A 23,913-nucleotide genomic window follows, 5' to 3' on the forward strand; every position below is an offset into this window, starting at 1 on the left:
TCTGTGAACCAACATGATTTTCAGTAGGCTGTTAACCAAAAACTTCATTAAAGTCCTTCAGCCGGCAGCACTGAGAAACATGGGAATGCAGGGAAGCTACAGAGTATCTGGCATGGTACCCTGTACACAAATTTTCCAGCAGATACACTATTTACAAAAAGATGATATTAAATATCCCCTTAAATAGATAACCAAAGCATGAAATGTCATGGCATATAAATAGTTAATATCTGTCACTGTTGTAGAAGCATTTTCAAAGATCTTCTCTTGTTGCTCTCACGAATAAAACTAACAGAAATGTTTTCAGGATTCACCTTTCTGACCGTGAAGTTGTCATACATAAAAGCAGGAAGTAAAACTTCCTCTGTGCCATTTTAACCCTTATTCTTGGATAAACTACACAAGAAACTTGATGCGGGTTCTGCGGATCTCTTTGCCAGTTAGCCAGTGTTAGCTGGGATAATGCATCTGTGTGATTATTGATCAAAGTGGGGATAAAATGCACTTTTAAAATGAAATTCATTATCCAATTATCCTGAAAGCTTTTTCCCCATATAACTATTAAGATTGTCACTTGCAGAGAAAGTGAGACGGATTCCCTCAGCACACGGTTTGGTTCTGGCTGTCTCTGAACGGCTTCCCTATAATACACCTTGAACTTGGCTTACATCTTAATTTTGGCATAGAGTTCATCGATCTGTTCTCTGAAGCAGCTCCGAAGCTCAGTCCTCTTGGCTTTCAGGGTTGGAGTCAGCAGACCGTTCTGGATAGAGAACATCTCGGGATGTAACACAATGTCCCTCACCTGCAGAGGAAAAAAAGATAAATGACAGAGCAAACATTTACTTAAGTATTGCTGCAACTAATTTTTAAGGATGCATATATTGCAAAATTCTGGGTCTCTGAAGTGTTAATCTTGCACTGGTTTCACAAGCACTCAGAGTTCTTGTGAAACCAGGAAGAGACTCACTTGTGCTTTTTCAAGTAAAAAAAAAAAAATACATTCATGTAAGGTCCTCTGCGGAAATTCTTCTAATTATTAAATACTAAATAACTGCACAATATATTCAAAGCACAGATAAGAGATTAGGACCGCCACAGTAACCTGGCCTGCAGGAAATACAAGGCAGGAACGTTTGGATCTTTCAAAATAAAACCAAAGTGATTGTGCACCATTAATTTCCTGGCAATATTTTCCTTGAGTGGAAAAACTAAAATTATTTTCCAAATATACTTCAGTGGACATTAATATGCCTGGGCATCCCGTTCAAATGAAGTCTGTTTGTTGGAAGCACTGGCTGCACTTGAAGTTAGACAGGACCAGTCACCTGTTCAAAGGACTTGAGTCCTGCTTCTTTGCCCAAATTCAAGATGTCCTCCAGAATTGCCTTCTTCACATCCTAAAAGCAAAAAAAAAAAAAAAAAAAAAAAAAAAAAGGTCAGAAGATGTTACACATAGAGAGTGAGAGTGCATGCTCAGATTGCTGATAGTAATAAATCGGACCTTGTTATCACACAGCTCAGAGTAAGAGCCTTCAAACCCTTTTTTCTTGGCCCAAATAGGTAAGAAGTCTGGATCGGGCACCACTATCCCCACCAGGCATGCCTTTAAAACACAACATGGACCAGATGAGAATCAAATGCTTCAAACAGACTATTTGTGTAGATAAAAAAAAAAAAAAAAAAAAAAAAAAATATGAAACAAAGGTCTGAGATTTAAGCCTTACCTGTAAGCTGTCACCATGAACAAACACCTGGGCCACGGGGTTGCTGCGCACATAGATGGTTTCGATTTTCTCCGGGGCGATGTACTCTCCCTGTGCCAGCTTAAAAATGTGTTTCTTTCTGTCAATGATCTTCAGCGTGCCATTCTGCAGGGAACCACAAGAGCAATGTAAGTTTAGGTTTATGCACAGTGATCATCACCATTCATATCATCACTCAGCCTGTTTTACTCACAGGAAGCCATTTCCCAATGTCACCAGTGTGCAGCCATCCATCCTTATCAATTGCCTCAGCTGTTCTGTCAGGGTCTTTCAGGTATCCCTGGAATACATTTGGTCCTTTGACGCACACCTAGAACAACCGAGATAATAAATAAGAAGCTGTTTGGTTTGTTGTTCTTGTTTTTATTTTGTTTTTTATCGACCCCGCTACATTTTGTTTTTGCAAATAGTTTCTCGCTCATGTCCCTGTTTGAAGCCAACATTGATTTAAAATGTTAAAGGACAGCCTATACTTTAAAGGGTTTCCTTTTGTTGTAAGGCAAGCTTCTAATTATGTGTTTGAATACTGAATTGAAAATTTATGAGGATAATGTAAACCTCAAGACACTGAGGCTAGTTTCAAAATAATACAATTACCATGTCAGTTTATAGAAGAAATGTGCGACTTAAATACACATTGTGGTTCTTTAATATGTTTATAATAGTTTTGCATGAAAGGTCTGTGTCATGTTTTTGTTTCTTTTTAAAAAAAAAAAAAAAAAATCTGGATCCTGTTGCACAAAGTTCATGTTAAAATAATAAATTCAGTTTTGGCCTCTAGAAATCTGCTCACGGCCATGTACCAAGAAAAAGACTCTGTTCAGTTATTGTGTAACCAGATGTGTGCCAAGCTTCAATTGTCAAACAGATGGGCTCACATTTGACTTTAGCAAGTGCAAGTCATCACCCCTCCACCATCGTGCTGACACTTGGTATGAAGTGTTTGGGCTGATATGCTGTGTGTGGCTTTCTCCAAACATGAAGCTGTGCATTGTGAGCAAACAGTTTGTTCTCTTTTTTTTTAGATGCAACTTTGCAAACCCGACATGTTCTTTTTAAAGGAAAGGAGAAGAGGCTTGGTCTTGGCAACCCTTCTAAAACAAGCCGAGCTTGTTCAGTCTTTTTTTTTTTTTAAATTGTGCTGTTATGAACTGTAACATTTAATATGTTAACTGAGGCCTGTACAGTCAAAGATGTAGCTCTTTTCCATTTCTCTGAGCGTTGCACGGCCTGACCTTGGGTTATATTTACTGTTCACTCTTTGGAAGATTGTGGCCTTGTGTCAACACACACCTGAATGCTCCAGAGCAGCAAAGTGCCAAAACTCATTTATAGAGGTGCTCATACTTGCTGATGATCAGTTAACCAAGTACATTTGATTATCAGCAAATGGCTGCTCTTTATTCCTTTAGAAGCAGTAAGGCAGTACTTTTTCTACAGGGATGTATAGTTGTGTGAAAACTGACTGTAAGTCTCTGTAATGGCCATATGCATTCGATGAATCCTATTCCTCACCTCTCCCTCTCCATTGGCTGCCAGGTAATTCATTTCTGCCACATCCACCACTTTAACAGCATTGCAGGGCAGAGGAGGCCCAACGTGACCTGATGACAGAACAGTCATAGTGTCGTTTCATTCTTACAAGCATCACTGTGTCTGCAAAATTTGCAAAATTTAGAGAAAGTTTTATATTTTACCTGCTGACCAGTCCCCAGGCATCGACATGGTACAGCCAGCTGTGCATTCAGTCTGACCGTAACCTTCATAAAACTGTGGAAAGCTCTCATGTTATTAATGATATTCATAAACAAAGTATTAAAAAAAAATTACAGATGAGATGAATGTGGCTCACCTGACAGCCGAGAGCAGCTCTCAGGAACGTCAGGATGGTCGGGGATACCGGGGCTGCTCCTGTAATCATGAATCTCACGCGGCCGCCGAGGCTCGCCTACAGTGCAAAACAAACATGAAGGCTCCAAAATGTCAAATCAAAACCAATTTATTATGCATCACAAAAACCACTGCAGATTCATTTAACAAAACAATTTTGACGAAAAGGTCAAATGTGTGGACGTGTTTATCCATTTTGTGTCTTTGTTCCTCGCCATGCTTTAGTGTACGTGCTCTTTGAAAGATTGTTAGGCAGCATGTAACCTCTCCAAGTGCTTTAAAGTGTTTCGTGTTTACCTGCACTTTCTTGAAGATGAGTTTGTCCCACATGCTGTCTTTTCGGACCACTCCATTTTTAAGCTCCGCCTCTTTCCTTCTGAAGGCAAAATCAAGCAGCCATCTTTTCAGTGGCGTGTTGGCCTGACCAAAAACCTGCAGAGCAATGAGAAATATCCAAATCGTGTTTCATGGAAAGCAGCAGACCAGAGAAACGGCACTTCTGACCACAAAAGCACATAAACAGCATAAACTGACCTTGTCAAACATGCGGTTGAGGAGGCGGGGCACGACAGGGAAGACTGTTGGCTGGAGTGTTTTCAGATCATCCATCAAGAGTCGAATGTCCCCTTGGAAGTAGCCGATTCGACCCCCGTGGACGAGTACGACACACTGATGGAGGGAAAAAGATGCTGCTCATTCCAACTTTAACAAATTAAAAATGATATTTTGACCACACGAGGGCACTAACACTACATTTAAACGCACTAAGGCAGGGGTGTCACATGTAAGGCACAAGGGCCAGAATCGGTCTGCCAAAGACTCTAATCTGACCTACTGGACAACTGTGGAAAACGTGAAGGAGTGCATAAATTTTAAACCTTTAACTGTATAAATCACACTGCTGATAAAGCTCACAAAAACACATGTATCAAATACTATACGCTAGACATTAAGGGGTCTCACAAACATTATACTAGCAGTCCTTCTCTGCTGACTCCTAAATATTACCTCCACTAATAAATTCACTGTGCAGTGCATCTTGAGGTAAGCAACATACCTCCACAACCCTCTCAAACATGTGAGCTAGAGGGAGATAGGATACGTGAATGTCATGGACGTTCAGCATGCAGTTTACCTGCAGAGGGACACACAAAATGCATGCAGTTGAAGCACTCTGTACTTTACCTCCACTACATGCTCAAACATATGGGCCAAAGGCAGGAAGGAGATGAGCACATCTTTACTTGTGAGATTCAGTGTCTCCTAGACGACGGATGACACCACACAGGACGGGACAGACGAGGGAGCAAGACAAATGGACAGAGGAAAATACAAAGAGGAATCAAGGAGAGGCAACAGGGGCCAGACAGGGATATTTTTTCTATCTGACGTAGATCTTACGAGAACAAAAGAAAAGGTTTGATTGTAGAAGCTGATTCAGCACAGTTCAAACATGAATGAAGATTTGGGTTTTTTTTTTTTATTACATTTAGTAATAAACTCAATGACATGTTTTTTTTTTCTATAATCTACCTTTACATTTGTTATAGAACAGCTTGTGTACTTCAAAACACCATTTAACTTAATTAAGAACTGAGACTTTATGCTTCTTTTCTTTATCAAGTGTTGCCTTTCTGCCTCATCTTTGATGTTCATTTATTGCATCTTTAGAGTACATGAAAAAAAAAAAAGAGGTTACATAATTTCTTACAGTCTGATGACAACCTGAAGGCGACCCAGATGAGAGCCTCTGTGTTATTATTGTTTGGAAAGGTTTCAGTGAGATAAACCAATTGAAAATATTAGAGTGCCGGTGGGTGGGTTTGTTTACCTTGGTTATTTTAATGAAAGCGCCAGTGTTGCAGATTACGTTTTCATGAGAAATCATTGCACCTTTTGGGTATCCTGAAAGTAAAGTTTAATCAAAACAAACACAATTAAAAAAAACTATTATGATGACATATAACATAAAAACATAACATTTCTGAAACGTTAACGCAATAACAACCCCGTAGTCACCTGTTGTCCCAGAGGTAAAGCAGATAAGAGCCTGGTCCTTTGGTTTGGGAGGCTGTAATCACAGAGCAACACTGATACATATGAAGCATGAACGTCTATTACATTTCAAAAAAGTTTTTTAAGATGGAGACCAGTTGATCAAGCAAATTCATCGAAGTTTCACCAATGACTCTCCCTGGAGTAATTTAGTCAAAAAGAAGAGCCTTTAAAAAAAAATATCATGTTGTCAGTAGATCAGATAAAGATGGCGTGCTGTTCCTACTCACCACTGGTTGCTTGAGGTTAGCTTTACCCAAGGCCTGGAAACAAAAATGTACGGTCTATTAGTACATCTGCAGGAAGTCCTGATAAGGGTCTGATTTCTACTTAGCTCGAACATGGCTGGATGGTTTCAAAAACACAAACAGAAACATGCTGAAATATTCAAATCAGAGTCGCCTTCACTGTCATTTTTACTTGCATGCAACAAAATTACAATTCTATTCAACAGTGTCTTGATGCATGGTTAATCATTATCAGTAAGGCATTATTCAGTCTCAGCTGACTGCAGGTTTCTTCAACCTTATAAACAGTACATTTGCATAATGACTGAAAACAGCACCACTGGTGAACAATCGGCTGTGAGGTCAGTTTCTTGATCGTTACTATGCAAATGGTCATAAGAATTAATCAAAGAGCATTATGCCATTATACAAATGTACTGTTTATAAGATTGGGGAAACCTGCAGTCAGCTGGGACTGAAGAAGTCACTTGGATGACTGATGAAACGTCTCTCCCAGTGACAATGCTACGTCAAGATGAACAGAATCAACTTTCTGGGGACTATATAGTGCAGACATAACACAGAAGACGACACAATTTGCATTTCACATCAAGAATGAACATCTGTGAAACTCAAACATCTGTAAATGACAAATCCGATTCTTATTCTCACCTCCAGCTCCTTCAAACTCAGGATCTCGATGCCGTTCTCCTTTGCGCGGGTCACCAGGTCGCTGTCGAACTCCTCGATGACAATAATGCTCTTCACCGCTCGTGCTTTTCCGCTGACACAATCCAGAATCATCCGGGCCTTTTCAGGGACATCACAGATCACCGTTGAGATGGCGGCTGTGAAACAGACGGCGCCAAATGAACCATTAATTTAATCTTCCATCGTCGCGGCCTTTGATTTATAAAGCACTCCGACAGTGCTGCAGGCGATGTGTGGTTAGTGTGAGATGGTGCCCTTTTTTATACCTCTATCAATAATGTAGTCGATGGCTTCAGTGCCGAGTGTGTCATACAGCGGGACAACCACCAAGGAGTACGTGTAACAGGCGAGCTCTGCAATGGTCCACTGCACAGAAACAGTATCATTAATTTGAGTTGAGCCGTGGGAAAAAAAAGGAAAAAGACCAATAAACAGAACTTGGTAATGCTGCTAATATAAAAGCACGAATCATTTATGTCACAGAGATCTTAATGGAAAATTTGGAAAGAGTTCAATATCTGATACACCTTTTGACTAACAATATAACAGTTTCTAGTACAGTACAAACAGTATTTATGTCAGATGGATGAATTAGTCATTAGCTAACTCTTTCTATCAGGTCTCCCATCAGAAATGGGAAGTGTGCAGTGTGTCTACACTAAACCAGACACTTTGCTAGGATCACCTGTTCAGCTGCTCATTAATGTAAATCAGCAAATTACAGGGTAGCAACCTGCTTTTATGTCTACAGACATGGTCAAGATGACCTACTCAAGTTCAACATGAGCATCATGACTCTGAGCATGAAATGGTTGTTAGTACCAGACAGGCTGATCTCATTATTTCAGAAACTGCTGATCTGCTGTGAAATCACCAAACAAATATCTCCTTAGTTGAAAGAGGAGTGTCCGCTGAGTATATATTTACCCTTTTAATCTGCCCTTGTAACGCAAGAATGCAGTTAGCTTGTGGTTAGTGATAACAGAAACACCGTAGGATAACATGAGAGGATGACGTAAGCTTTACCTCTGGTCTGTTCTGAGAGAAGATGCCGATGAATTTGTCTCCTGTGTGAGAGTGTCCTCTGTGAAGAAGGGCGGAGCCGATGCATTCTCCTCTATCTATTACCTGTTGAAAAAAATAAAATAAAATCCAGTTATAAAATAAATTCCCACTTTGATGGTTGTAAAACCCCACACTGGCATGTCCGTGGTGCCCATCTAACCTCTTTATAAGTCTGCCATTCATATGGCTGGTTTGGTTTCCTCGATCCGAGACAAGGTCCATTATCTGCAAAAGAAAGAAACGTTTATCCAACATCAGCGTCTTTGGGGGATTTCTCACATTTAGCAAGTATAAGAGAGACACTGACTTGATACTCTGAGCCCTCGTAGGAACACTTCGTATAACGTGCGTGCATCGTCGTAGTAGTGTGTCAGGTAAGAGCCGTCTTCGCACAACACCGATCTTCTCGCACGCTCACCACCCTGCAAGGAAACAAAGTTCAAAAACTAATAATTAGCAAACTCGCCATGACCCTTAACACATTTATCTACTCATGAGCTCCAATGCAAAGACTGGGCTACAAGTGACAACACTGCACACCCTGAAATAATAAAACAACATTCAATGAGCCCCCCTTCATCAGCAGCGCCAACAGTGACTGTGTGAAAAACATTTTAGTACTTTTAATGTAACAGGAAGTGATGAAGTCATGGCTTGTAACTCCTAAAACTGACACTAACACCAGCTGTGATTGAGTTCCTGGAGAGAATCCATTAACATTTCCAGTGAATGAAGCCAACCGTTCAGTGCTTTTTGCCCAGCGTCACTGAATAAGGGATCAAGCCTCAGAAATTCCACTAACAACTATGACCGTAAAACCGAAACCTAAATCCAGAGAGTTTAACTGGAGAAGAAAAGAGATCACTCACTGGTAACTCCACTGACTGCAGTCCAAGATCACAGGGTGGTTTGAGGGCTTTTGGCCGGGTGGCAAACCAGTAGGTGGTGATGGCTGCGAAGGCACCCATACCCATGAGGGCGTTGGTGGGAAAGCCTCGGACGTACTGCCGAAAGTCATCCAGCTCGGGAATCCGCAGCTGTCTCAGGACTTCCTGAGCCTGCATGGTCGTTTTGCACTGAACCTGCAGAAAAACAGAAAACAAACAAGTTAATTGGTCTCAAGTTTTAGTTTTAATTTAGCTCAGAGATTTGTGTGGAGGAGTGAAATATTTAGCACATAATATGACTGTAATAGAAACTTTTTCCATTTAGTTCAATTCTGGAAAGAGCCTGAAGCTACTTGATGCTGGCAACTCAAGCTGAACAGTTTCATGGCCTCACTTTTCTCACATCATGTTCGAAACACAGCCCCTGGTTTGTGGTCTGTTTTAGCTGTAAAAAAATCAGCCATCTGTCCCTCAGACACGTTAGTGCTGCTTTTCTAACCTACACCACCCTGCCATCCACCTGTAGGCTCCAGGGTAATATTTAGCATCCCTCCTCATGCAACATGTTTAAAGGGCCAAACTCCAACTATTTTCTCAGGCTGTGAGGAAAAACAAACCAGGCTAAACCATTATTTTAAAAATACATTCTGACCTTCACATTACAACAGGAACACATACAGAACTGTTCTCTATAAAACTAAAGCATCTATTTCTGGCAAACTGACGCGATAACACAAAAACGTACTGCGCAAAATAAAAGCTTCAAGGATAAACTGAGAGTGAATCATTCGAGGCTCGCCGCAGAGATGGAGCAGCAGCACAGCTCAGTGATTCAGTAATGAACCAACTCTTCACTGCAACTGTGTTTTTCTTCTTCTTCTGTGGTTTCAAATCTGAGTACCAGACTTATAATGAGTCAAATATTGGATGTAAATGTGAATCTTCCTTTCAGTGAATGTGAATACTGAAGACTGAAAAATGAAAATACTTAAGGCTATGTGTTTAAAACATCAAGATTTATATATAAAACTATTTAATAAAACAGCAAAAATCATAATCATGTTTGTTGAAATGCCGCAAATATCAGCTCCTGGGAATTATGGTTGATAAGAGCTTGAAAAAGCATACTGGCTGGGTTAGCAGAAAAATCAACAAATCCACTGATACAATGAGGAGGGTTAGCTATCTTGCACTTAAAACCAGTTTCCTTAATGATTAATAGCTTCATTTATCCCTCTCTTTCCTTTTGTAATGTAGTTTGAGCGAGTGCGTTTCCTGCTGCTCTCTGCAGAACTCTTACATTAGTGTTTTTTGTTAGGACTGCATCGTGTTCAGAGTCATATATCACATCTGTTTCTTTATTTGGAAGCTTAAGATTTCTGCTATTTATGACATCAATATCCATCTAGTATGTAAGGTTATATTCTAGCAAAGGAAATCTCCCTAAGCAGACTCACTTTAATGTGACCTCACAGGTACATGATTACTCAGCTTTATTTCCCATCTTTATTTCCTAAATTCCTCATTTGCAGATGTAATTTTCTATAGTTCTTCTTCTTCTTCATTTAAAAACATTTCAGTAATCTGACATTCATTTTATGTAGTCAGATCATTTATTGTGTGCAAATGTTGTGTTTTTCCATAACAATGATATTTCTCATATATTAAATAAATGGCAGCTTCAAGGTCAACTTCATCCCCTGCTGCACTGTGTGTTATTTGTTATCTTTGTCTTTTCTAAATTGTTCAGGTGAATAAAATAAAATTGAAGACTTTTTTTTTTTTATTAAAAACTGATTTAAATCTCTAAAGAATGAATGAAACATACTTGCACATTTGCCTGTTTTCCTTCCGTTTTTTTTGTTTTTTTGTCTTTTTACTGATGTTGTTAATAGAAGAAAAAGAAGATGTGCTATCCCATTCAACAGCTGTGCACTTGACAACAAGGACATGGGATATAAAAATGACTCCCGACACATTTTCTGATCACAAACCTCAGTGGAAATATAACAGGATGGGCGACCGCAGATGCTGAACAAAAGGAGAAGCTTTTGCTTTGGATGGTTTAGAAATGAGCTCACTGGGCTGGGCTCACTCTTCACTCTCATGGACATATGGCTCTATTCTAATAAAATATTCATACAACAATAAAAGTGAGTCACAATTAGGCTGAATGCATTATTTTTAATGACATGTTAAATGAAATATGAGAAGCCTGATGAAGGAAAAACCTATTTAAATTCACTAAAATAGTCAACTAGAAATTTTTTTAATTATTATGTGTTAATATGGAAGCAGCACATTAAATAATCATTTAGACCTCCAACATTTCATTTTGCCTCCTGTGCAGCTCACATTTTTATCAGCCTGGGCGGCTGGAAGCACATGAACTGTGTTTAACTCTTTTGACCTCTGAGGTAAATGAGCGAGCGAGCAGCAACAACAATTGACTTTTCACCTACTTCTATTATTATCAACAAATCTGTGACAAATGGAAGCACTGCCAACTGGCACAAAATTCTGCAGTGAAGCTATTATTGACTTATAATTGTGGATTCAATTCAATTTATATATATATATATTAAATGACCAATAAGCTACTGTAAACTGAGCTGAGATGAGAATTTTTATATTGAAGAACAAACCACAAAGTAAAGGCTACATCATTACAAGTGTTCGGATCCGTTTATCCTCTCGGAAGGAAAAGAAAAGGTTCAGAAATCATAAACGTCAGATTAAACTGTATTTTTAAAAACTACAAAAGAGAAGCAGCAATAACATCTCTTTCAAATCACCTCAAGGACAACCTTAAGTGCAGCTAAGTACATTTTCTCAAATCTAAGCACTGATTATTGACAGGCAGAAATAAAAATCAATCTCTTTACTCACTGCTCACAGTGTGTGTCTGAAGAAAGGTCGAGACTGTGTCCACAGTGGATATTTGAAAGGCCCTGTGCTGCTGCAGTTGCTATTAGAAGGACTCAGACTGACCTCTAATAGACCTCTGAAGTTCTCACAACTATGAATAGCAGAAACACGCCCCTTCCAAACAGAAACACACACACACACACACACACACACACACACACACACACACACACACACACACACACACACACACACACACACACACACACACACACACACACACACACACACACACACACACACGTCACTCACTGAGGTACTGTTTAGCTAACAGGCTAACTCAAACTCATTGCCGATTTCTTTCCTGATGTGTTTGTGAACACAGGTGTGCATTTGTCGGTTTGTAAAAGTAGCTTAAAAGTAATCTTAGAAAAAGCTCAGAACAAACTGAAAGCTGATCTGAGAGATTCAAGCATTTTTATTTATGTTTATTCAAGAGTGAATCACCAGTATCTTATCACACATTGTCTTTATCTACACAAACGGAGTGTTAAGTTCTTCTGTTGCTGAGCAGCCAATCTAATGAAGCTGTGGAACAAAGAGGTACATACTGATTATATGTCATGCTGTGTATTCTGTGTGATAGATATGTTGACAGACCTGATATAGCAGAGATGTCAACACCAACATACACTCATCTAAGAATGTACAAAGTCACCAAATAATGTGTGCAAACCATATGTGCACAGTCCTCAGTGTCTAAGATGAATAAAATAACGTTTCCAAATAATTATGGCTAACTAAGACGAGTTAATTTGGGAGTCTGGACATTTAGTGTATTACACAGTTTCTACATGGATTTAAAGTCTTCCGGCTCTAGCAAATCGATAAGTGGACCGAGTCGAATAAGTGTGATAAGTTGTGGCTATACTGAACAAAGTGAATGCAGATTTTTGTGAAAAGTAAAGGAAGCAGCAGGCTAAAATGTAGACATGCATGAGTCAAGAAAACTCAGTGTGGATATGAATAATTTTAAGAGTTCAACCCATTTTTAATTTTTAAGACTGATACTGATATTCAGTGATTTAAATGTGATATTCTAATATATATGGCTGATATTTTTCTTTCTTTGGGACCCACAGAACGTAAATAGATTTTTTTTTACGTTTGTTACATTTTTAGTTATTTAACTGTAGTGATCCAAAACCAACAGGAAATTGCAGTGCGCCCTCTGATGGACAAACTGAAAAATAACATGGTTGAATGGTGTTTCTTCCATATTTTTTATTTATCAGCCATTATCATGTATATAATGTTTCAGAACATTCACAGGACACTGTTTTTACAGCTGTTTTTCTGGTCCAGTTGGTCACAAGTAAAGTATACATTTAAAAATAGGACCTCATTAGCATAAGTTGGGTTCACACTGATAACCAACTAAATGGTAAATGGCCTGTATTTATATAGCGCTTTACTAGTCCCTAAGGACCCCAAAGCGCTTTACATATCCAGACATCCACCCATTCACACACACATTCACACACTGGTGATGGCAAGCTACATAGTAGCCACAGCTACCCTGGGGCGCACTGACAGAGGCGAGGCTGCCGAACACTGGCGCCACCGGGCCCTCTGACCAGTTCAAAATCTCTGAACTCCTTAATGAGCAACAGAGAAAAAAAGTCCCCCAAAAAATGACTAAATGTAACTCATGCACACATCTCGCTTACTACTAACCCCTTTATTAAATTACAGTGTTTATGCCGCACTGATCTTCATCAGGTACAAAGGCAATGTCATTGTATCCACTCCTTTATATACAAATCACACTGATGCAAAAACCCTACACTAGCCTACCATACAAGACAGCCTGCAGGGATCCAAAATGACCCAATACATTAAGAATGTGTTTATAAAATCATTTAACATTTTAAAATACAAACCTAAGAAATGTGGAGATTTGAATGTGTTTTGTGTTGTGTTAATATTGTAAAAATATTGTTTTTAAACGGAAACAAACCTGATTTTGTTTTAATTGGTTTCATATAGAAATAACTTAACAATCTCGGTTCAGTAATTTATTATTTGCATCAGTAAACCACACATTTGCACAGCCCGAGTGACATCTTCACACATCTTATTTTGCAAGTGTTCATTACAGACCTACTCTGAGAGTACGTGTTTCTGTTTGATGGCCAGCAGTGGCACATGACACTGGTGTCATGCTTTGCTAAGAGTTGTCAGAGGCAAAAGGTACCACTACACCCATCACCACCCCCACTAACCATACTTGGCCTGGGAGGATGAGGAGCCAATGGCAGAGCCAGCTCGGCAATCACCCCACAAACATAAGGCACTGGAAAAAAAAAAAAAAGAGGTGGAGGGGCAGTGGGTTCATTTGACACATAACAGAACATGAAGATAAGTTGGCAACAGCCTCAAGCTTGCAGGCAGGTTACAGCTGTTTGGTATAAGAGACACTCTTACCACAGTCAGGAAGCTACAAAAAAGCACATAGTTGGTCAGTCATACTTGAATTCTTTTCAAATGCTTTAGTTCCTCTTAGAGGAATGATGCAAGACATCTGAAACCTTAAAGCAGTGTGATACTGAGCTGCTTAGTCAGTTGTTGAGCATCAGATAAACCTGTTTAATCTCATTATTACTACCTTATTAAAGGAGGGTTAAACATTAAGCTTTTAAACACATAAAACATAATCCAATTTTAACAAGCCAGCTGCTTTCTCTCAGCTTTACACAAACTGCGGTGGTATACAGTATAACTAAAACAGTAAGTGTCTTTTTTTTTTTAAGTAAATTAAATAATGTGTCTTGTGTCATGGCTGTACTAAAATGAACGTTTAAATTTGTTTTGTTGAAACCAAACTTCACAGGTGAGCGGTGGAACTAACTGAGAAACCAAGGACGCTGCATGCTTATATTACAGGGACTTGTTAATCCCAAAGTCGCCACTCCCTAAAGCCTACCTCTCATTGTCTATTTTACTCAAAACAGGACCATAACCCACATAACCTGCCATTAGAAAGAATGCAGGTTTGAAGCACTTCCACACTGGCTTCCCCTTTCAGACCCGAATGCGGTCAATAGTAGGTCCAGCTGAGAAAAAAAAAAAAAGCATCAGTTAGTGTCTGGCAGTGAAGCACTGCTTCTGCTGTGTGAGAACACATGGTTTTGACAGTAGCTAAAACCATTTTCACACATGCACGCCGACCCTGATGGAGTTGCATGTGACAACACAAAAGTCCATGCAGGCGAACATTAAACGGTTTTAACCTGCTAGCTCCTTGGTGCAAAGTCTGTGTGGTGTCAGTTTGCAATGGTCTGAGAAGAGTGGATCATAAACCAATCTCTGAGGGCATCTTCTGCATCTTGGACTTTGTGTTTAACTGAGATATAAAGGTATACAGTGGCTTGCAAAAGTATTCGGCCCCCTTGAACTTTTCCACATTTTGTCACATTACAGCCACAAACATGAATCAATTTTATTGGAATTCCACGTGAAAGACCAATACAAAGTGGTGCACACGTGAGAAGTGGAACGAAAATCATACATGATTCCAAACATTTTTTACAAATAAATAACTGCAAAGTGGGGTGTGCGTAATTATTCAGCCCCCTGAGTCAATACTTTGTAGAACCACCTTTTGCTGCAATTACAGCTGCCAGTCTTTTAGGGTATGTCTCTACCAGCTTTGCACATCTAGAGACTGAAATTCTTGCCCATACTTTTGCAAGCCACTGTATGTAATAGTATAATTCTTTTCTGATATGCCAAGGTAAAGAAAACTAGCATGGTATTTCTGTGCAAATCATCACCGTGTGCATCTATAAATCAGTGGCTGCTCCACTTCCTCATTGGTTGTCTGTTAAAGATTTTCCTCTTTAAATAGCTCACTAAAGCGGCACACTTTTTTTGTACTCCGAGACACGGTATCATAACTTCTTCATGACGAGACCAGGCTTAATGCAACATGTGTTGAAACTTGACTACAGCTTTCTCACTGGTGAGGGGAAACACACCAAAAACCTCACTGATAATTCAACAGTTTGAAAAATTAAGCACAGCACAGCGCACAGGAAGTGAATTAAAAAAAAAAAAAAAAAAAAAAAAAGAGGAGTCAATACATTCTTGTGGATGTAATGAGATATCCTTGCATACAGTATAAATTCACAAGGGTATCACATTCACACACCCTAAAGGCAACTGACAAACCAGTTTTTCCTGATTAGCGTGGCAGATGAGGGGCACTCTGAAAGGCGCACAGGAAGAGAAGACCTCCACCCATTTTTATGTGATCAACGTGGCAGACCAACTGACATGACCAGCATTACACTGAGAGACATCCCAGCACAGCTACCGGAGGCCTACTTTAACTCGTATGAGGCTTCACTATAGCGCCTCTCTTGTGCTGCGATCCTATGGCTGACTGTGACTTTTAACTCCAGTTTTCGGACACATGACCGACCTTGCACAAGACAACCAGACTAAAGATTGCAGGTCATAACCTCCTTGATGAAACCACACACTCCAAGTCACATGGTCACACAGCGGAGAAATGTAGAGGGGGAAAGAGGGGGTGGAGGACGAGCTCGCTTAAGTAGGACAAAGGTCACACAACTCTTAACAACTCCCGACACACCAGTGGGGCAAAGCAGACGAAAGAACAACAAACTGACATAGTGCTTTCACAGTGAAACATTACATTATAAAACCCAAAAGGCATCATTATGCTTCAATTTGCATCATTATGCTTTAAATTACTAAGATTTGCTGCCAACCTGAAGTTTAGCAAGCAATATTTACACGGTAAATAGTTGCGCTTGCCAACATGTGCTAATTAATACAGATCACAGGGAGGGCTGGAAATGTCAGTGGATTTGTGGCAAACTTGAATCCATTTAGCAGATTTTTCACTAAAGAGGTGCTAAAAGAAAAAAAGGGGATCCTCCAAGATCCTCTTGAGAGACTAAATCTCTTTGGAAAACTGCATGACTGCCCTTTCTATATTTTCTGAGCTATCAGAGCCTGCACTGAACTAACAGGGTGTTACATGAATAAGCTAAAACAATTTAAAAAAGAAAAACAGAATTGGTTTGAAGTACATGGCTATTTTTTTTTTTTTTTTTGTACAATTGGATCATCTTTTCCAAAAATGTAACTATTATTTTTAACTGATGCAACATCATTCACGGTAATTCAGTTCAAGCCAGCTGCTGTGCTCACATGATTCTTTCAAATTCCATTGAATCAGTTTGTGACACGAGTGAAAATTTTGGGGGGATTTTTCTTATTTTATAAGCAATCTGCCACAAAAGCAGCATGCCAGAGCTGATTGTTGTGTAAACATCATCCAGCTCAGCCCTCTCACCTTGCTATCACCAAAAACAGACAGAAAGGCTGATACTGGTACTGTCAAATGACTGAAGGCCACATCCTGGGTTTGCTTTAATGAAAGCTCCTCCTCTACTTGAGTACTAAAACCGCCCACACGATTGCATCTTTATGGTAACTGTTCATGTGACTGCCCTGCATGACCGCAACAGCTTTACCTAGTGTTTCAAAAATTGGGTTTAAATGGGAGGAAAACAGCAGGCGGCATTCCAGAGATTCCAGTTAGAGGAAGTTTGCATAAAAACGCCTTCAGAAGCAAGCACATATCAGAGCTGCTCTCCAAAAAGTGATGTACACCAACAACTGACTGCTAAGCACTCAATTATGATTCACTTTCACATAATTTTCTTTCTTATAGAAGAGGGTGGAACTCTGAAACTTATTCATAATACTCAAGTATCCAACTACCGGCTACCAGCTGTCCATGACTTCTAGTCTGAGAGTTTTTTTTCCTTTGAGGGGAAATGACAGAAACAGTCCAGCTTTTGAGTGGAAAACCTGCTGTTTTTCTCATATCTGCAGTTAATTCTAAACACACGAATGCTTCACATTTCAACAAGCTGTTAAAACCTGCTTGATTTGTCTAATATGCATGAAAGTGAACAGATGTCTGCTCAACAATCTTATGTTTAATTTGATATCTGGAACATGTATGTTGTCCTCCAGCATAAGTAGGCAAGATATAAAGTATCTGCTGGCAAGTGAAAGAGCTACAATTGAATGTAGAGTAAATGATGGCCATCTGCATCTCAAACGGGCAGCAATCACAGGCCAGTCAGAATAGCTGTGGGCTGTGGAGAAAGAAATTGAGATGCACTGATTGACCAGCCAGGAACCAGAATCATACAATTTCCACCGTTCTTAACGTGGACTGGTGACTGGCTGGTCATGCACAGGCAAATAGTCCCACGCAAACTCACAACCGAAGCCACGTTGTTGGATATGAGTGAAGACGTAAAGGTCACTAAAGTAAACTGCAAAAATATCTGAAACAACAAACTTAACAAGACACTTAAACATGGAGATTTTAAAGAAGCTAAAAACGTAAAATGGCTAGTCACAAGCTAGCAGCCTCGGTATGAGCAAAGGATCAGATCAGTTATGGGGAGTGGAACAAAAAAAAGGGAAAAGGTTGATGATCTGTTATCTGGTAACAATATAAAAATACAGAAAAATTATCTAAGTACCTGACATTTATTTTTGTAAATAAATCTGCTGCACTTGTTAGCTGTGGTAAAATATGTCAGGTAAAGGTGGGTGTACAGCAACTCATGTTCATTCATTATTTGTAACTTTTTCCAGGGGCAGGACAGTTTACTTTCAGTTTTGAGAGAAAAGTATATAACTTACAGAAGCCTGTCACGTTTAAATAAGTCTTTATCACAAAAAATCCTGAATATGCAAAAATCACTATGGGCAAGTCACACTAGACGAAAATGGAATAGGCCAAGAAAACTACAATGGTGGATCTCTAACGACAAAGTTAAAGACATTGTGTTATTATGATATGCTCCACTGGTCACTGGTAAGGACATGGAAAGTTCCTGGAATATCTGCCTGTTGCTTAGCACATCATCCTTAAAACAACAACTTGGTGCTGCACAGTTACACACTGTGGTCAGAAAGCAAAAACAAAACTTTTAAACTCTCAATACGTGTTTCCAGATTCATTCTCAAAGTTTACGACTTTCCAAAAGCGGAAAAAAGAAACAGTTCAAGTTCACGGCGATGGCTTCACTAAAAGCCATGTTCTCATTTTAAACAAAGTAGATGTCGCCAACATTTTGACATCGAGTGGAAATTGTAGGAAACAGCAGCACGCGCTACTAGTATCCGGTGTGGACCACTTAGGTCACTCATTCAAACACACACACACACACACACACACACACACACACACACACACATATATACAGGCGGAGTTATGAATGATTTGGCGGGATGCCACCACAGTAGATAAGTTACATTGTTACTCCTTGTCCACTTCTTATCTTTATTTAACAATGACGTGCGCGTGTAGCACGCTCACGCCGACTACCAGCAGTGATGTTAGTAATAAAGAAATAATACGTATAAAATAAAAAGTTGTTTTTGAAAAAAAAGAAAAGGGTTTACCATCAGAGGCGTGGTGACTTTCATCCCTGTTGCTACGTGTCCCTGTCTGTTTTCTTTTCAGAGGGCTGGTCCGTTCAGCCTACACGCGGGTTTGTCGCGGATAAACAGACCCACGAACATCAAAAATGAACAGCTCGTTCTGATCACGCACTAAATATCACGCTGCTCATCGTGAGATTAGCGGAAACGAAGATATGATGCGGAGAAAAGACATAAAAAGAGGTTGGGGTCTGGTCTATTTAAAGCAACAATAAGAGCAGCCCTTTCGGTGGCTTCATCATGCTCTAACTTTTGCACACGGGCCTCGGTAGAGGAGCTCAGAGCTACGCTGCCTTTTTTCGGTTTTTAAGAGTCAAATGTTGGCACTAACCTGTTTGCAGCAGCAGACTTGAACGCGTTTCTTGAGGAAGCAGCGGCAGCGGCAGCAGCAGCAGCGGCGGCGGGTGGCAGTGGCGGTCTACACGTTGTTCAGCTGGTGCAGCTCCCAGCCAATCAGAGGCGCCTTCATGTGTTGCTTTCGTAAAGTTTGAGAGGCGTTCGGTCATTGGTCAGTGAGTTGTGACGGTCGATAGAGCGTTTCATATCCATGTGAATGAAATCAGGTACATCCGAACCCAGTAATTAACGAATACTAGCTAATTTTAAGACATCTTTACTTTTTTTTTATTGCTACTCAGGTGAGTAGTGTTTAGAGGTTTAGTGTCTCTTACAGAATGACTGCAGTGAAACTATTTGAAGTTATTTCCACCGCCAACTTAAAATATACAGTCAGTCCTTTAGGCAGTTCATTTGATTAAAGAACAGGCTAAACATCTGCAGCTCCATTTGTCCTGTCAATTTAAGGTGGCACCTGAATAAAATGTACTTCAATACACAATTTGGACACATAAAATTACAATCACAATTATCTTAGTTTTGTATTTTCTAATTAATTTTTATTTCATTTTGACTTTTTGTTTTTTTAATTCGGTGTAGTTTCAGTTAGCTTCCAGGGCTTCTTATTTCGGTTTCATTTTTGTTGTTTGAAAATGTTGAGTTTTTATTCAATTCTGTGTTGGTTTTAGTGTTTTTAATGATTACTGTATGGAGGGCAAGCAATCGACTCACAGCCTCGTAGATGTCCTCAATAAGCATGTCTATCAGTAAACTAACAAATACTAAAACCAGGGTTTTAGTTTTCTAAGTTTGAAAATTGTTTCAATTATGAGGGGGGTATCTAAAATCTTTTTCATGTCTAGTTTTTCATGTTTAGTTTTAGAAAGAGGTATTTCTTTATTTTGTTAAAAGAACTCTTGAAGGAGAATTTTACATTGAAACTGTAGTTCTTTTCTTATGTTAAAATATCTCAGGGTTTAGATGTGCAGTCAAAGTCTACTTAAGTTCTTTAAACTGACAGAAAGAGGAGTTGCACTGGCTCGGCCCACGTGAGATCAAAGCGGCCTGTATGTGGCCTATGATTTAAAAATGGAATTGATATCTCTGGCTTATCAAATTCACAGTCACAGGGGGCTGGAGCTTATCCAAGCTGTCATACGTGGCACGCAGGGTGTACCCTGGACAGGTCAGAGCTAACACGTGGAGGCAGTCATTCAGCTTCACATTCATAGTCAATTTCAAGTCACTAGTTAACATGTTTGGACTCTGGGAGTTTAAAAAACACAGGACCTTCTTGCTGAGAGGCAAAAGTGCTCTTAGCAAGAAATCTGCTCCTCCTCCCCTTAGACAACCTGCAACAGGAAACTGATAGTCATTTGACAAACATTATAATTTAACATTGGTGACATAAAAACACCTTTTAAGACAGCTATGACGACAGAAGTCCATAAAGGCAATGAACCAGCCCAAAGACTGGAAAAACAGCAACAGCAATAAAAAAAAGGGTGCACACTCTGAAACAGAGAATCAATAATGCTCGCTATGAAGTCACTGGCAGTCTGTTATATCACCACCAGAGAGGTTAAAGGTGACCTGTTCCCCTCACCTACATCGTAACCACCTCTGATAACTCTAGCTTTACAAACAGCACCGAGTTGTCCAAAGTAAACAAGCATACTGTCAAATTTTAACCAACTACAGTTTAGAGATAAGCATTTATATTACATATGTGATCATATGCTGCATTTCACACTACTACAAGCCACTATCTGAAAGGGAAAAATTCTACCTTTTTCACAGCTGTATGCACTTGTTAAATTCAGACCGTAGCCAATGAACAACTTAAACTGCAAACAATTGTGGGAACCATTATGTAATCTTTCTATTTTGGATACGACGTTCACGTCCAATTTTCTGTGAGATTTGATGCTTTGGGAATTGGAAAGCCTCTTTAGGGTGACTTTAGTATTTTTAAACTACAGCAAATTTAAACTTTTATGAAACTTTCAAAAAATACACTAGAGGTGGACTGAATTATAATATCTCTAACATAGTATTTCTAAAATTCTTGTTGACCGTTGATCCTGAGGTCCCCCTCCAGAGTACTTCGGGTTTTCTTTGGTCCACTTAAATGTTTCAAATCATCAAACAAATTCTAATATTAGACAAAGATAACCCAAGTAAATACTAAATGCAATTTTGTATTTAGTATTTACATTGAGAGAAGTTTACAATACACCAAAAGTCACCCTTTCCGTTTCTTCATTAGGTTTATCTGCAAAACACCCCACAGCTAACTTACCCCATTGAACTCTCATGGACTTGTTTGAGTGCTTGCCAAAAAAACAAAACAAAACAAAAAAGCCCAATCCCAAATCTAAGTCAGTATTTTCAAATGATTTAAGATGAATGCCTCTGCAGGTTCTCAGAAGTCCAGTTATTGTCTTTCCAGACTACCACATATAACATATAACTTTATGAGTGCCATTATCCAATTCAAACATAGTGAACACTTATTTTAAAGAGTTTTTCCTGGTAGTGGAAAGCAACTATCACGTACCACAGTAACCTGGAGCACTATAATATTGTTTATTGGTTTTTAAAAGAAAGCAAAATGAACAGTGTCTCTGCATAAAGATGCTGGCCACTGCATTTCCCGGAAAGTAACACAAGAGGGAGCGCTTTTGCCTTTAGAGCAGATATTAGTTCTGTTGTTGAGTATTCGATCACAAGCCTCCTATTCAAGGATCTAAATTCTCTCTGACAAAATTACAATATCATTTGTTGTGGAGAAAATGTGTTTATTTTAAGTTTCTTGTGGGTCAGTAGTAATGTAAGACTTCTGTAACTGCTGATCAGAAACATGCTGTTCAGCAGGAGATATCTGCAGAAAGACATGGAAAGATAAATTGATGGCATGCAAACTGGCGGTGTAAATGCAAACCGTTTCCAAACGTGTAAGTTTTGAGTCTTCGTTTTAAAACTCAAGAAGTTACCCCAGAGTCTGATAAGTCTGCCTTCCTTTCTAATTTATGAAAAAAAGGAATCAAGGAATCACAACTAGGAAAAAGGAAGAGCTCTGTGATGATGATGACTATGTGGGACTTTAAATATGGGCAATCTGTCTTTCTGGTCTTTGTTAGTATCAAGGGAAGGCCCTTCAGAAAGAGCTGGACTAGTTTTGGACAGCATCGCTCTGAGACAAGATGTCCCCAACTTTATATATTACAGTCCTAGATGTCTTGTGTTAATATGACTTAAGTGTTAAAAACTTTAAAGAGTGTAATGATAGTCAAGGTTTCTCCTAGCTAATCGAAACTCAGGTCAAAGTATAAAAAACTGTAATTTAGAGGTATGTGAATGTTTGTATTTTATGCAACGTTCACACATATTTTTGCAGATTTCTTTGCTACTCTATATTTAAATAGCATTTTTCTGACAAAGGCCCAGATATTACTTTGGGAATAGTCTGAATTTAAACGGACAAGCTTCCTTCTCTAGCTTTAATGAGAAAATGGCTTAAATAGTTCCAATCTTCGTTTTTCAAAGGGGCCCTGAAGCTGCTGAACCATGCAGTCTGAACTCAGCTTAGATCATTTCCACGGGCTCATTGGGGACCGTGTGAACTGCTGCAGTTCAGGCGGAGGGTGGCGCACCAAGCCAAAGGATTGTGTCTGGGACCCTCAGAGGTCACCACGGGTCAGAGCGCAGCGCCTGACAACACGGTCCACAGCGGCTACTGCTGCACACTGAGCCGCTGTTAGGCTTCGTGACTGGAGGCTTGTTTATGGTGTTTCAGTGGGGGCTTTTATCTCGCAGCGATGCCATTTCCAATAAAATAAATTATTTGATTAAAAAATAACCTAAAATGCAAAGATTACGCCAGACTCCCGCAGGCAGACTTGTCAATCATCTTAAAAACAGATCCTCTGGGTGAATATTATTCTTTTATGTGCAAACTGGAGCTTTGAACAGACAACTTAAACCATTTGAACATCTACACTCAATTTCCTTAGCAGCCCGCTGATACAACTGTACAAAAAAGTTAATTTTAGCAAGAAAAAACTGATCACGCACACATGAGCTACATCTAACATTATCATACAAAAAGAGTCTTAATCATCTGATTTATGTTCACATCTTGTTGATCTACTTTTGCATGTAAAGTAAAACTAAAAAATGGATTTAACATGAGTGATGTGTCCTGTTAGGAACACTATAAGCTCACTTTATACATACACCATTGACAGGGAAATTTATTAAATATATACAACAAATGTATTAAAATGTTCACAAAGAGAATTCACATCTGATTTATATTCAGTTAGCTGTGTTACATTTTCGCTAAGATGGCTTAGAGTAAATGTCATTTTATACCACTTGCCATTTTGTGTCATTTTAGGGGAACAGAGTGATATTTAAATGCATATTTATTCATATGCGCTCTTGTGTCAAAAGTCCGCGTTAGAGTTTATTTCTCAGTAAATTGAATTAAATTAGCTAATACAAAAGTCATCTACACGTTTTTGCTGATTTTTTTTA

The 23,913-nt window shown here is 39.2% G+C and overlaps 1 protein-coding gene across 6 annotated transcripts; it reads right to left on the reverse strand.

Moving 5' to 3' along the window:
* Nucleotides 1–80: 80 nt before the first annotated feature.
* acsl1a (acyl-CoA synthetase long chain family member 1a) lies at nucleotides 81–19,516 on the reverse strand. 6 transcript variants are annotated; one of them, XM_019359956.2, is made up of 22 exons: nucleotides 11,491–11,584; nucleotides 8,996–9,046; nucleotides 8,584–8,796; nucleotides 8,022–8,136; nucleotides 7,875–7,939; nucleotides 7,676–7,777; nucleotides 6,916–7,015; nucleotides 6,611–6,786; nucleotides 5,942–5,974; nucleotides 5,676–5,727; nucleotides 5,488–5,561; nucleotides 4,842–4,919; nucleotides 4,191–4,325; nucleotides 3,954–4,088; nucleotides 3,619–3,714; nucleotides 3,464–3,536; nucleotides 3,282–3,370; nucleotides 1,960–2,076; nucleotides 1,728–1,871; nucleotides 1,505–1,606; nucleotides 1,329–1,400; nucleotides 81–805 (listed from the first exon to the last, which is right to left on the reverse strand). In XM_019359956.2, exons 3-22 carry the CDS (start codon nucleotides 8,776–8,778, stop codon nucleotides 665–667), a joined length of 2,094 nt encoding a protein of 697 aa, XP_019215501.1. In that variant the 5' UTR covers nucleotides 8,779–8,796; nucleotides 8,996–9,046; nucleotides 11,491–11,584; the 3' UTR covers nucleotides 81–664. The 6 variants fall into 6 exon arrangements, with proteins under 6 accessions (XP_019215501.1, XP_013131206.1, XP_005457075.1 ...); XM_013275752.3 differs by lacking the exons at nucleotides 8,996–9,046; nucleotides 11,491–11,584 and adding an exon at nucleotides 19,367–19,516; XM_005457018.4 differs by lacking the exons at nucleotides 4,842–4,919; nucleotides 8,996–9,046; nucleotides 11,491–11,584 and adding exons at nucleotides 4,714–4,791; nucleotides 18,997–19,120.
* Nucleotides 19,517–23,913: the final 4,397 nt, after the last annotated feature.

Source organism: Oreochromis niloticus, linkage group LG6 (genome assembly GCF_001858045.2).
Source record: "Oreochromis niloticus isolate F11D_XX linkage group LG6, O_niloticus_UMD_NMBU, whole genome shotgun sequence".
Taxonomy (NCBI): Eukaryota; Metazoa; Chordata; class Actinopteri; order Cichliformes; family Cichlidae; genus Oreochromis; species Oreochromis niloticus.

Bases quoted from the DNA above. Each gene is read 5' to 3' on its own strand.
- acsl1a (XM_005457018.4), bottom strand. From the start codon at position 19,020: ATGAAAGTCACCACGCCTCTGATG. The intron at 7,016-7,675 runs GTAAAGCTTACG...GTTTCTGTGCAG, and splicing joins TCTCTCAGAACAGACCAGAG to TGGACCATTGCAGAGCTCGC. The intron at 4,089-4,190 runs GTCAGTTTATGC...ATTGCTCTGCAG, and splicing joins TCAACCGCATGTTTGACAAG to GTTTTTGGTCAGGCCAACAC.